General features: G+C 40.2%; 1 protein-coding gene across 3 annotated transcripts in view; it reads left to right on the top strand.

The window, feature by feature from the left end:
• Positions 1–15,111, top strand: part of ralgps2 (Ral GEF with PH domain and SH3 binding motif 2) — a 359,688-nt gene that overhangs the window by 85,571 nt on the left and 259,006 nt on the right. For all 3 annotated transcript variants that reach the window (XM_080196004.1, XM_080196003.1, XM_080196005.1), the window contains exons 6-7: positions 9,692–9,781; positions 9,891–9,983. In XM_080196004.1, coding sequence (XP_080052130.1) covers positions 9,692–9,781; positions 9,891–9,983 — 183 coding nt within the window. The remainder of the gene's footprint in view (positions 1–9,691; positions 9,782–9,890; positions 9,984–15,111) is intronic.

Here is a 15,111-nt window from a genome sequence, read left to right as displayed (position 1 = left end):
ATTATATTCTTGAAGAGGGGACTAAAGCAGAATAGAAAGTCAGTATAGGTTGGAGCTACGGAGATATTAACAAAGATCTCATGGATATGGTCGAAAGAGGCTGTTGATGGTGCTATTCGGGTTTGAGGAGTGTTAATATAGGCAAAGTTGGATTGCAGAATATGTTATTAGGAAAACAGAGGTCAGTGCTCAATGGAATCAAAACTAAACAAGGAGTGAGGGTGACCATGTGGGGGAATGAGAGTGCAGATTGTGTTGGGACAAGAAGTAGTTTTTTTGTGCCCTTGGATAGTGAGGTAAAGAGGCAGGTTTTGTACCTTCTGCGATTGCATGGGAAGATGCCTTTGGGAGGGGATGAAGAATAGGGGGCAATGGAGGAGTGGACCATGGTGTTGCAGGGGGAGTAGTCCCTGCAAAATGCTGACGGGGGCACAGGTGAGGAGAAGATATGTTTTGTGGTGGTGTCAAGCTGGAGTTGGAGGAAATGGGCAGAGGAGCAGAATGCATAGACTGGTGAGGTGAAAAGTGAGCACAAATAAGATCCTCTCATGGTTCAGGGTGGAAGGAGTGAAGGCTTCTGGTGTGGTGTGGGTGGTAGGTCGGACACAGCTGAGTGCCTGTCAACCAGATGGGGGGTAGGAGGAATGTTGGTTGAGGAAAAAGGCAGACGTATCTGGTGCACTGTTTTTGAAGTTGGCATCATTGGAACAGATGCGGTGGAGATGCAGAAACTGGGAGCATGTGATGGAGTCCTTACAGGGAGTGGGATTTGAGGAGCTACAGTTGAGGTACCTGTGGGAGTTGGCAGCTCTAGAATGAAAATTGTTTGTCAGTCTATTCTCAGAAATGAAGACAGAGTAGTCAAAGAAGGGAAGAAGAGTAGCAGAGATAGATCAAGTGAAAGTGAGCGAGGGTGAAAATTGGAAGCAAAATTGATAAATTTTTCCACGTCCAGGCGGGAGCATGAAGTGGCACTGATGTAGTCATCAATGTAACAGAGAAAGAGTTGTGGGAGAGAGTTGGAACTACATATCCCTTAAAACAGGCATAACTGGGACCCATGTGATAACAAAATCTTTGATTTGTGAGTCAGGTTAAAAGAGAAATTGTTAAGTGAGAGAACAAATTCAGCAAGGTGGAGATGAGTAGTGGTAGATGGGTTTTGTTCCGGCTGTTGCTTGAGGAAGAAGCACAAAGTCCTGAGATCTTCCTACCGGTGAGGAGGCAGTTGGCACTGGGAAACTGGAAATTGTTGATGTGATGTAGGGCATCAGCTGAGCCACCAAATGGGATGGGACTAGACGAGGTAAATGAAATGAAATTGATTTAGGAAGAAATGATTTTAGTGGGGCTGGAACAGGCTGTTTCGATGAGTTTACCTGGGCAGTCCTGTTTGTGGATTTTGAGCAGTGGGTAGAAGCAGAGTTGGGGGAGTGAAAGTTGTGGAGGGAAGATCTCCACTGGCAATGAGATCAGTAACAATCCTGGAAACAATGGCTTGATGTTCGATGGTGCGGTTATAACCCAGTGGGAGGTAGGGTAAGGTCTTCATTCCGTTCTCCCAGTTTCTGCATCTCTGCTGCATCTGTTCCAATGATGCCATCTTTGAATAGAGCGCTCTGAACATGTCCACCATTTTTCTCAACTGATGTTCTCTCCCCCCTCCGCCCATCACCACCACCACCACCGATAGGTTCACTGTGCAGAGTTGAGCATTTTATTAGAGTTGTCAAAATTTCAGAAGTGAAATTGCTATCCAAGTTGTCATATTTGTTAAGAAATTTAAGTTGATCCTGAATGCTGGTATAATTTCCAGAGTTTTGGAATTGTATTTCAGCAGTACCAGTGGAGACAATATTTTGTCTTGCTGGGTTTTAGTGAGCTTAAAAGCTTAGATGCTCACAAAGAAGTGTATAAAAATGTAATGTATCTCATCGTGTTATTCCTTAACTGGAGGAATCAGGATATACTCAAGGATTATGTTAAGAACCAGTGTGAAAGTATGTTGCAAGACTTACTGTAAAGCAGTTAAATTAGGATTATTTACATGCTTTCACAAATGGGTGCAGTTATCTTCTAACAACTTGAGAAAAGAAAGAATAAATTGCACAAAAATGGCAATTTTCATGACGACTGGACATCTTAAAGCCAGTGAAGCACTTTTAAAGTATAGTAACTGTTGTAATGTAGGAAATATGGCTGCTAATTTCTACACAGCAAGATCCCACAAATAGTAATATGATGCATCTGTTCTTGTGCTGTTGATTGAGAGATAATGATTGGCTTGGAAACTGAAGATTTTTTTTTACCTTGGAACAAATTGGTGCTGGTTGCATTCTGTTTTTGTGTAGCCTGACTTATTTTTTTGGAGTCATTCCAAATTTGAGTTATATTGCCAAGTTTCTCAGTGGGTATGTTATAATTTGCTTCCATTCCTCTGCCCATACGTAATCCATTTGTTAGTGTAAGGTGAACAATATTGTGTATTAAATCTATTCATATTATATTTTGCACACTGAAGAGGTGATGTATTCAAATGCTGTTTTTTTAATAGAGGTGGAGGGAAGGTGAGTTCTGCATGATAGTAACTTTTGCTATCACAGTCAATCATATCTTTGGATATTTGTTTTGGAAACGCAAATGGGAGACACACTGACTTCTGCTATGAAATGGCTTCATAGTTTAAATGGAAAAAAAAGTACCGAATTGGATTTTTCTGGTGGGTGTAAGGAGATGGATTAACAAAGAATGGTAGAACATGGTTTCATGTCTGGAGATCTCTTCATGGCGAGTTTCCAGTCGGACAAGTTGGAATTGCAGTTCTGATAAAGTGGGAAGCGAAATCAAAAACAATTTGAAGTCAAAATAGCATCAGAAGAAGCTTTAAGTGGACAATCCACTTAACTCCACTTTAAGTGGCTTGTTGGCTAAATTCATATAATACTGGTAGGGGCAGTAAAATTGTCCCTGAGAATCGAATAGCTGGGTTACCTTCTTCTTCAACACTTAATGATGTGTGTGGATGTTGGCTAAGTGGACAATTGGTCTCAGCTGTGAGGCCATCATGTCCACTTTGCCTGCTGAGAATCATCACCTGGGTCATGTGAATGAAAGACATTTGATAGAGGTAGCAGAAGGCTGCATGAAAGTATTTCTATCTGAATACCTTTGAAAGAAAAATTAGAAGCTGTTCACCTGCTGATCTCTTAGTTGGTGAGTGCTGCTGATAGAGAATTTAAATGAGAAATAACAAATTAAATTCAAGGAAAAGAGAATTGCAAGATCTGAATCTGTTAGTTGGAAATCTTAGTTTAAAATGTATGATAGTGTTTGAAATTTTGGAATACATTATTTTAGATGGAAAAAAATCATAAAATGGATTGACAAGAGAGTAAATAATAGAGCTTAGTTGCCTCAATGCCTGGAAAATTAAGAAATATGTTTTTTGCATTTTTCAGATGCTTCCTACTGTTGAAATTGTCATTGCATGTAAATCATCTATGCTTATGGAACAGTTTGCAACAAAATCCTTTTTGAGCACTGAATTTCCTGTGGTGTTTGGAGAGCAGAAATGTTGTCCATTGCTTAACATCTGTTAGAATAGTCCATGACAATACAGTGCTTAATGTCACTGGGGAGTTTGACGAGGTGATCCAAGTTTAGATTCCAGATCTGACTTGCTTTCCCTTGACTCATGTGTTTCTGATTCTGGCTTCTTCTAAAGGAAAGATTTTAGAAATTTTACCCTCTGGAACGTGACTTTGGAAAGTTTACTTGAAGTCAGTAATCAAATGCTATCTCGTCATTAAGGCTGGTAACCTGACAGCAGGAAAAGAGGAAATGAGTGGAATATTATAATCAAAACCACAATAGTAGTTAATGAAGTTTCAGTATAGTTCTCTCTTTGAAATCCCAAAAGAATAATTTCAATTTTGTTGTCTTTAATCTGGACTGAGTTTTGTCTTCCTCAAGTTTCTATGTCAGATGTGCAATTTGAAACAACGGCAATACTCGGGGATTGTCAAGGAAGGATAGAGTGCAGAATGAGGCCATTCAGCCCATCAGATCGGTTCCAGCTCTTTGATAAAGCTATCCAATTAGTCAGCTGAGAGATGGTGAGGTTGAGTAGTGAATCATAGAATGGTGACAACATAGAAGGTGGCCATTTGGCGCATAGCATAAGTGCTGGCCTTCTGCAAGAGCATTTGATCCAGTGCCATTTTTCCCACAGTCTTGAAAAAATTTCCTGTTCAGATAATGATCTAATTCTCTTATAAAAGCCACAATTTAATCTGTCTCCATACACCCTCAGGCAGTGCATTCTAGATCCTAATCACTCGCTTAAAAAAATGTCTTTCTTATGTAGGCATTGCTTTATTTGCCAGTTACTTGAAACGAGTATTCTCTGGTTCCCGATCCTTACATCAATGGGACCAGTTTCTGCTCTGTCCCGACTCCTCATGATTTTGAATACCTCTATCAAATCTCCTTTCAATCTCCTCTCCAAGGAAAACTCCCTCAGCTTCTCCAATCTATGTAATTGAAATTCTTCATCCCTGGCCCTGGAACATTCCTAAAATGTGATGTCCAGAACTAGACATAATACTTGTAGTTGAAATTGACCTAGTGTTTTATACAGATTTATCATCACTGCCTTGCTTTTGTATACTTTGTTCTGATTTATAAAGCAAGGATCCCATATGTTTTTTCATTGAAGGCAGGGCAGCTCAAGAAAGCAGTGATTTTCCTGGAAATATGTGAAGTCCCTGCACCTCGTTTTGAGTTGAATCCTTCGTTATATTGCCTCTTTCTGTTCTTCCAAACGATATAAATCACTCCACACTCCTCTGTATTCAATTTAATCTGTCACTTGTCTGCACATTCCATCAGCTGGTTGTGTTCCTTTGAAGTTTAACACTATAAGGAGACAAGAAACAGAAGTAGTAAACTATACGCACTGTTGCACTTGCTCCACCGTTCAGTACAATCATGGCTGTTCTAGGACCTCAACTCCACTTTTCTATTCCCTCCCCATATCCCTAAATTCATTAAGAGACCAAAAAGCTTTTCATCTTAGCCTTAAATGTTTACTAAAATTAAATACCCATAACAGTCTTCATAACCTGTTGAGTGATATAATTTGTCACTATCTCAGCCTTAAATGATTAGCTCCTTATCCTGCCACTGTGCCTCACAATTTAGATTCGTTGACTAGTGGAAACAATCTTTCAGCGTCTCCTGGGTCACACTCTTAGGGAATCTTGCACTTTTCAGTGGGATTGCCTCTCATCCTTCTAAACTCTAGAGAATATATGCCCAATTTATTCAGCCTCTGATCACAGAACAATTCCTTCATCCCAGCGATAACTTATTGAACCTTCACTGTACTGCCTCCTATTCTAGCATATCCTTCCTTAAATAAGGAGGAAAAAATGCCAGCAGTATTCCAGATATGATCTTATCAAAGCCCTGTACAATGTAACAAGGTGCACAGGGATTATTACTGCTGCTTCACAGCACTAGGGACAAAGGTTTAATTCTGGCCTTGGATTGCTACCTGTGTAGACCTTGCATGTTCTTCCTATGTCTGCATGGATTTCCTCTGGATGCCCCAGTTTCCTCCCAAAGATGTGCCTCTTTGGTGAATTAGGCATGGTAAACACACAGGGTTGCGAGGGAACGTGGGCCTGGATAAGAGTATCAGTCTATGAGTTGGTGCTGAATGGCCTCCTTCTGCACTATAAGGATTCTGTGATAATTCTATGGTAACTTTGTACTTCAGTGCTCTTGAAGTAAACACTAACATGCATTTGCTTTCCAGTTGTTTGTTTGTCTGCATGCTAACTTTATGTTTGTTGTACAAGCACACTCAAATCTCTTTGAACATCAACATTTACAAATTTCACACCTTTTCAAAAGTATTCATCTTTTCTATTCAGATGGCCGAAGTGTATAACTTTTCACTTGCCCACTTTATACTCCATCTGCTTCTTGTTGCCTTTATACTTAACCAGTCTGTAATCGCTTTTCCAACAGTGTATCTTTCCACTGAATTTGTATTATCAGCAAACTTAAGATGCATTACGGCATTGCAGTTGCCTGGTGACCCCTTGCCCTCCGCCTAGCCATCTCCCTTACCACCCAGTGACGTCTGTGCCCTCTGAACTTCTAGCCTAGCCATCACGCCAGGTCTCTATTGGTGGCGAGTAGTCATTCTTGCTCTGCACTCGAAGGCCAGAGAATTCTGTGCGCTGGGAGTTGAATAGGCTATGTATATTTAAGGATGTGATTCAGTTTGCTTCATTAGAAAGGGACCAGAAGAATCGCAAATTGTTTGGTGCCAAATGCAAAGCCAATATTTTGGCCTGCACACTATTCTCTGGGATCTGTGATCTGTGCCAGTAAGAAGGCATGGCAAGGTTGGAAAATTGCCCCCTATATCCATGAGGGCAGTTTGCAACCGTGAAGGACGTGATTTTATTGCTGACTGCAAAATCTCGTTCATGAATTTACTATGCTTATTATACTCCACTGTTATAAAATATTAGATTTGACTAAACTAAGGAGAGCTAGCATGGAGAAACAAAATACTGAAGATGCTGGAAATCTGAAATAAAAACAGGAAATCCTGCACTCAGGTGGTCAGGCAGCATCTATATTACTAAGTCAAAATGCCACATGTGCTTAGCCAGAGTACAATATGTTTAATCATGTCTGGTGCTGCTGTGAGATTTTGTTGGATGTGATTGTTAATTATGTAAGCGGTTCAGTGAAGAACTTTATCCTTGTTCATCATTTTGTAGTAATTGTTATGCTTGGAGTCAGAAGGCGAAGGAAAATTATAAAGAACCAACTTTTTAATCACTGATTTGAATTGATATGGGTGGCACAGTGGTTTGCACTGCTGTCTCACAATGCCAGGGACCCGGATTCGATTCCCAGCTTGGGTCACTGTCTGTGTGGAGTCTGCACATCCTCCCTGTGTCTATGTGGATTGCTTCTGGATGCTCTGGTGTCCTCCTACAGTCTGAAAGACGTGCTGGTTAGATGCATTGCCTATGTTAAATTCTCCCTCAGTGTATCTGAACAAGCGCAAGAGTGTGGCGACTAGGGGATTTTCACAATAACTGCATTGTAATATTAATGTAAGCCTACTTGTTATTGTTTGATACAAAATTGCTAGAAAATAGTTAATTTGTTAACATTTCTGTGCTGCATGTATTCTTCCAGTTTATAGCAAGGATCAGAAAGACATCCTATGTTAGATGTTTGATCTGGATCTTAGCCTGTCCACTCTGGCTCCCTATATGTTACTTCTTAAAGCTGTTTTCCAGTTCTAGCCTTGGCACCTGGTCCTGGCCTATCTTTATTTCTTCTCCAACTGAATCCCTAGGTCTCTCCCTTTGCAATCTCTGTGACTTCACCAAGGCCTTCAGATCCGGCTTTCCCTGGAGCTCTCCTTATTGTGTTCCTGTTCCTTCAGTGATTAAGGCTTGGCCCATCGTCTCCTCCTGTTCAATATATGTCACCCTCACCAATCTACCTGTCAAAAAATGCATCTGTCCGTAACAGTACTGGGAGGAGAAACCACCATAGAATTCTTGTGGTGGTGAAGTCTCATCTTCACACTGAGGACATCATCAATTGCATTGTGTAGCAGTACCACCATGCTAAATTAGATAGACTCAGATCAGATTTAGCAGCTCAGAACTGAACATAATTGAGCTGCTGTGGGCCATTAACAGCAGTAGAGTTGCATTTAATCACATGAGCTGGCATTTCCCTCACTCTGCTGTCACCATCAAGCCTGGGGACCAATCCGGTTCAATGTAGTGTGTCAGAGAGCATGTCAGGATCAGCACCAGGCTATCTAAAAATGAGCTACCAACCTGGTAAAGCAAAAGAAGTAGCATGTGATAAGTGACCCCAAAACCAACGGATCAGAATCAAAGGCTCTGCAGTTCAGCCACATCCAGTCGTAAGTGGTGATGGACAGTTAACTGGAGGAGGCGGCTCCAAAAAATCCCGCAGCCTGAACAGGGAGACCAGTCAATGCAAAAGGCAAGGCTGAAGCATTTGCAGCAGTCTCCAGCCTGAAGGGATGAGCCATTGCAACTTCCCACTATCATCGATATCAGAGTTGACAGAATTCAATTTGCTTCTCATGATGTCAAGAAACATCTAAAGACAATGGAAGCAGCAAAAGCTGTCAGCCCTGAACACATCACAGCTATAGCCCTGAAAAGTTGTACTCCAGAACTTGTCTCAATCCAACTACAACACAGACATCTACCCATTTCCTGCCCTCAAAAAGTAGGACCAATCCAATCTCGCCAATTACCACCCCATCAGTCTATTCTCATTCATCAGCAAAGTTGTTGTCTGTGCTATCAAGCTGTCCTTACTCCCTACAACTTGCTCACTGATGCTCAGTTTGGGTCCCACCATGGCCACCTGACTTCAATATAGACAAAAGAGCTGAATTCCACAGGTGAGATGTGAGTGACTGCCCTCAACTTAAAAAAACAGCATTTAAGTGTGACATCAAGGATCCCTGAGCAAAATTGAAGTCAGTAGGAAGCCTGTGCTGGTTGGAGTCATAACAAATACAAAGTGATTGTGGTTATTGGAGGCCATATCTCAGTCCCAGGAATTCTTCAGAGTAGTGTCTTGGACAAACCCTTTTTCAGCTGCATCATTAGTGATGTTCCCTCCAGTATAAGGTCAGAAATGGGAATTTTTGCTGATGATTGCATAGTCTTCAGTATTATTTGGAACTCATAAGATTCTGAAACAACCCATGCCCACGTGCAGCAAGACCTGGACAACATGCAGACTTGGCTGATGAGTGGCAAGTGATATTTATGCCAAACAAGTGCTAGACGATGACCACCTCCAACAAAATAAATTCTAACACACTCCTGTTGACATTCGATGATGTTGCCATCGCTGAACCAACATCCTGGGCCACCAATAAGCAGCAACTTAATAGGATATACCATATAAATACTGTGCTTATAAAAGCAGGAAATTCTTTGGCAATGTGTGCACCCTGTGATTTCCCCAAAGACTTTTGATTATCTACAAGGAACAGGTCAGGAGTGCAGTGCCTGGACAAAAGTAGCTCCAACAACATTCAAGAAATTCAATACCTTTCAAGACAAAGTAGCTTGCTTGATCAGCGCCTTAAAATATTCACTCCGTTACCAGTGGACAGTGGCAGCATTGTATACCATATGCAAAATGCACTGCAACAACTCAGCAAAGATCCATTGATAAGATCTTCCAAACCTGCAGTCTCCACCACCATGGGAATTTTGCCATCGGCAAATTCCCCTCCAGGTCACTAAACATGTTGACTTGGAACGATATTACCTCTCCTTCAATGTCAACGAGTCAGGATCCTTGAACTCTCCCTCCAAGCAGCACTGTGGCTGAATTTACACCACACGAATTGTAGCGATTCAAGAAGGTACTCTTAAAACATTCAGCAATGTTTTAAGGTTCAAGATTCCCTACTTGAGCATAATTACTTGAGATTATAATGCCTCTTGACCTGTCTATAAGGTCAGATAAAGTATTGCCACTGGCTTTTAGAGAGTTTCTTTTGATTGGGAGAAAACGTTTTTGAAAGATTCAATAATGAGACATTAACTGTATGATACTTAGTTTTTCTTTTCTTGTCCTGCAGGTCAGCTTTTGGGTTGTTCGAGAAATTCTTACTGCGCAAACGCTAAAAATAAGAGCCGAAGTTTTAAGTCACTATGTTAAAACTGCAAAGGTCAGTAAGTGACTCATTGAGTAATGCTATATTTGATATTCCAGCTATCTTAATTGAATGTGGATTTTAATTTTTATTTACAATTACTGTACTATTATCTTAATTGCAGAAATTGTACGAGTTGAATAATCTACATGCACTAATGGCTGTCGTATCTGGATTGCAGAGTGCACCTATCTTCAGGCTTACAAAAACATGGGCGGTAAGTGACGAACAGCAAGTACCAATCTTACAAATGGGCATCTTTTGCAATTGAATTTGTTAAACCAATAATTTTCTTTTATTTTGGTTGGGTGAATTTAATAAAATATCTTTGGATGACTTTTTAAAATCCAATTTCTGCTTAAACAGTTTTTCACCAGTTTCCCAATATATCAATTGCGCTGATTTATGAGTCAGTAGTAATTGCCTATGATCAGCAACTGAAGAATTCAAATTGCAAGAGACAGCAGAATTTATGTCACAGTGATTGTTGTCTCAGGGATCAATGATCAAGTTTTTTTGCTGAGATAAGAAATTACTACTTAGCACCTCCTGCACTTTTCTGCTCTTCTTTCGTTCAGTGCTTACTTGTGACTTTGGTCAGTAATCATCAGCAGGCAGTTTGACAGTGATATAGGTGGGAAGGGGAACATAAAAGCCTGCTCCCTGATTCTAACAATTTTACTACTGTTCCAGCTAAACTCAGATGAGCTAAATCTTCACAGAACAAGAATTAAACTTCAGATTTTCCTGATTTTTATTGATAATAGTCACTTCTTAACTGAACCATTAGGGAAGTGTTTGCTTGACCTTCAGTTAAAACTTTGCCCTCTTTTCACCAGGTAATTGGCTAATTTTTAGCATGTCCATGCAGGAAAACTGCATCACAGTCCAACAAGCTCTTCAAGTTGTTCTTACTTCCTTGCTCAGAAGTTCATACAGAATGTTAATTGCTCTTTAAAAAAACAGATTCAGGATTTTCTTGGTCCTAAATTGGTAATGTGTCTTTTGCTATTTCAGTGATTTTATTTGGAAAAAATATTTCAGAATGTCCTTGTCCATGCATTTATTATGTACATTTGGTTCAAAGTCTGAGTTTTTCTGGTTTTAATTCATAACTAAATAATCTGTTTCTAAGGATCATTGGCTCTTGTTTACGATGTCTCTGAGGTATGATTATTTTCCTTGTGCTTCAGTAATCACAAATGGTGAGTTGTACAAGGCACCTCTAACTAGAACACTGCACAATTTTGGCTTTACCTCTCCTGATTCCATAGTATAACATTACTTTCAATATTGTGTGCACGTCTGCTTCATTCATGTTGTGAACATCTACACATTGTCAGTAAATTGGAAGCAACTTTTAAATCTAGACAGATAAGTGACTAACAAAGTAACGTCCACTTTTTATCCTTGCTCATTGTCGCTTGATATTATTTATTGATGTGAATAGCACTATATCGATAAAATTTGTTTTAATGCATCTTGTGCTCTTTGGCTTTATTGCACTGGCTAGAATGGGGGAAAAAAAAACCCCTCAGCAAGAAATAAAAGTGGAATTTTTTAACTCCTTAGCACAAGGGATTAAATTTTGGTTTCTTAGCTCACAAGTGTTTTGAACTCTTAAACTGAAATGCTAAGTCGTTGCTCCGATAGTAATTAAAATTTACGATAAAACTTTTTACCTGAGTGCTTATATAGTGTAAGCATTCATGTCAAAATAATTGAGCAAGAATATGCCATTACAAAGAACAATACAGCACGGGAAACAGGCCCTTCGGCCCAACGAGCCCGCGCCGCCATTTTAACATTGTGAGTGCTCTCTTCTACCTGTGGCCTTTGTCTACGCCTGTTGGGGAAGATTGAGGGAAGACTAATTTAGGGACAATTTGTTAAGAGCAATCAGCCTAAGAGCACGTTTTTGGGATGTGGGAGGAAACCGGAGCACCCGGAGAAAACCCACGCAAGCACGGGGAGAATGTGCAAACTCCCACAGACACTGGTCCAAATCCATGTATCTGCACAGCAAACAGTGGTAGTCACTGAGCTGTCATGTTGCCCGTCAGATGGTCCAGTTTAAGCGTACACTAATGAGGTGAAGCACTAGGCAACTCTTGAAACAACATCCAAGAGCAGCCCTCACACGACCCACCGCGTGTTTGCCCCTTGTTGGACAACAAGGCAGACCGAATCATCTGTGGATTAAAAGAAAAGACATCAATAAATGCACAACTTATACAAACATTTACGGAATCCCCAAAAGCTCAGAAGTAAGACAAGTGAGCCATAAAGTATGTTGGAAGGTCCAAGGGAATCAGTTGATTCCCAGGGATGTCCCAAGGCTCTCGATCTTTATTTAGGACAGTCTCCTGTATCCCTCCATCTCTAGTCCACTCATGTGACTATCTAAGTAAAGCTTAAACAACTCTAGTGTGCCAGCCTTCACCACCCTACTTGGCAGTGCATTCCAGGCCCCCACAACCCTCTGTGTGGAAAAACCTCCCTCTAACATCCAAACTATACCTCGCCCCCCTCACCCTAAGCCCGTGGCCCCTCGTAATTGTTGTATCCAACCTAGGAAAAAGCTTACCACTCTTCACTCTATCTGTACCCTTCGTAATCTTATTACTTCGACTCTAAGACTCTATTCTTAGCCCCTGTCTGTTTCTCATCTACATGCTGGTCCTTGGTATTATCATCCTCATCTGAAAACAAGTTTTTGTTCATTTGTCCCTTTTATATTTTGATTTGATTTATTACTATTGCATATATTAGATTACAGTGAAAAGTATTGTTTCTTGCGTGCTATACAGAGAAAGCATATCGTGTATTAAGAAGGAAAGGAGAGGGTGCAGAATGTAGTATTATAGTTGTAGCTAGGGTGTAAAGAAGAATCAACTAATATAAGGTAGGTCCATTCAAAAATCTGATGGCAGTAGGGAAGAAGCTGTTCTTGAGTTGGTCGGTATGTGACCTCAGACTTTTGTATCTTCTCCCTGATGGAAGAAGGTGGAAGAGAATGTGTTTGGTGTACATGGGGTCCTTGAATGTCAAACATGGTTTTATTGGTATTATTCTTGTTAAAGGGCATGGGACACCTTCTATAACATTAGAAGTGCTATGTAAATGGAAGTTGTTGTTTGTTTTTGGTTCCTTGGCTCTATCTTGCTGTGGCCTCCTGTGTGGCTAATTTCTCATTTTCCCTTTATTACCCCAACATATCCGTTCATGTTGAGTCTGTTTTCCGTCTTGTGTGCAGTTAGTTTGGGCTTGCTTTCTCCGAATACATGCTGGTCTTGCATGTCACACCTAAAGTTGTGGTCAGGTAACATGGTGCAAATATTCATTTATCTTGTGTTTTGTGGCTTTGTCAGTGAAGGGCACCTTCTTCTCTGGACAATGAAGTAATGCTATAGAGATGGCTGTTGTGCACGAAGGAGAGGTATATTTGAAAGTCAGTTGGGTGATCTTACTGGCTTGTCACACTGGTCGATGGACGTGGCGAGCTGGTAAGACTGCAAGGGAGGTGAAAAACCAGGTTGCATTGGATAAGGTGTACAGAACCAGGTCATTCTCCCCAGTCAGTCCATGCCAATGTTTTGCTGCAGTCAAGCCTCCTTCCATCATCCTTCATCTTAATCTATGTTCATAACTCTCTATTAACTTGCCTAGTTTCCCCTTAAATGCATCTTCATTTCAGTCACTTCCTGTGGTCGCGAGTATCACATTTTCAACACTCTTTGGGGAAGAAGTTTCTTCTAAGTTCCTTACTGGATTTCTTGGTGACTATCTTAACTTGATGGCCTCTTGTGGGAAGAGCATAACAAGAGGAAGCATTTGTCTGTATCCAATCTATGAATGCCTTTCATAAAGGCTTCTGTATTAGATCACCCCTCAGCAATCCTTTGAAGCAGAAAGATTAAAAAAGTAATTTTATTAATCTAAGGTATACTGAAAAATATCATCAATTCCTCCACAATTTCCACTCTATTTCCCTCCGTGTTCTTCAAGGCATCTCATCCAGTCCTGTCATTTTATCAACTTTCATATCACTTCCTTATCAATTGTAAACTCTTGAAGTGTTTGAATTGCTTCCTTTTTCATCATGAACTGTGTAGCATCTTTGTCCTTTGAAAAGACAGATGCAAGTTATTGATTCAATACCTCAGTTATTCCCTTTTCCCCCATGCATAAAAGCCTTTTTTGGTACCTAATCTGTCTGATTCCTCCTCTTACCACCCTTTTACTATTTATATAGAAAACTTCTGTGATTCCCTTTTATGTTATCAGCCAGTCTTTTTTTGTACTCTCTCTTTGCATCTTTTATTTACTTTTTTCACTTCCTTTCCCAATCTTCTTTATTCAGCCTGTTTTTTGATTGTATTATTCAGCTGACATCTGTAATAAGCACATTTTCTTCTCTTCTTAATCTTTATCTCTTTATTTCATCCAGGAAGCTGTGGATTTGTTTCCTCTACCAATCTCCTGAATGGAAATGTATCTTCAAGCGCATTTTCAGCATTTTATGTTTTTTAGTTCATATTTCCAACACACAGAACTTTGCTTTTGTTTTAATGAGCAAAACTGTGGTGGCAGGAAGGAAAATTTAGATATGTTAGATGAAAGGCTGACAAGGCACTGGGACACAACAGATACATTCTAGAATCCTTCAGGAGATGAAGAAGGAAATTGCTGAGACCCTAGAACTCTAGTGAGTGTGGATGTGTACCAGAGCACTGAAGGATAGCCAATATAATATCCATTTTTAATAAAGGAGACAGATTTTACCAAGGTATTTATAGGCCAGTTGGCTTAATATCCATGGTAAGGAAAATATTAGGACTTTTAACAGTGAAGTTACCACATCTAATTGAAATTACACTTGTAAAAGTAGCCAGTGCAGATCTAAAAAGAAATGATCCTGTTCGACAGCCTCGTAGTTTTCTTGGATAAAATAACAAACATAGTAAATGGGGAAAATTACCATGAGTCGATAGTAGTGTACATGAACACTGCAAAGAATCTTTGACAAAGAGCCACATGGAAGATTACCAGACAAGGTTAGAGTATTATAGAATTAAGGGAAAGATAGCAAACTGGCTAGTTAGAAAGTAGGACACATTGTCTTGGTTAATGGAATCTTTTCTAAGTGGGTAGTAGTATTTCACAGTGTTCAGTTCTGGGCCACTTTTGATCATTTGTATATCAAAGATTTAGATATAGACTGAGAGGGAGCGGTGTGAAATTTTCTGGGTGATTCCAAAATTGGAGGAATATTTAATTCTTTAGAAGATGAAAGGAAGCTGCAATGGGAATATCGATACGGTGGGAGAGATGGGCCGAAGTGG

This window comes from Carcharhinus amblyrhynchos, chromosome 9 (assembly GCF_965287045.1).
Source record: "Carcharhinus amblyrhynchos chromosome 9, sCarAmb.v2.hapA, whole genome shotgun sequence".
NCBI classification, from domain to species: domain Eukaryota; kingdom Metazoa; phylum Chordata; class Chondrichthyes; order Carcharhiniformes; family Carcharhinidae; genus Carcharhinus; species Carcharhinus amblyrhynchos.
The sequence above is the reverse complement of the archived record's forward strand: the minus strand, read 5'-3'. Positions and strand labels throughout refer to the sequence as shown.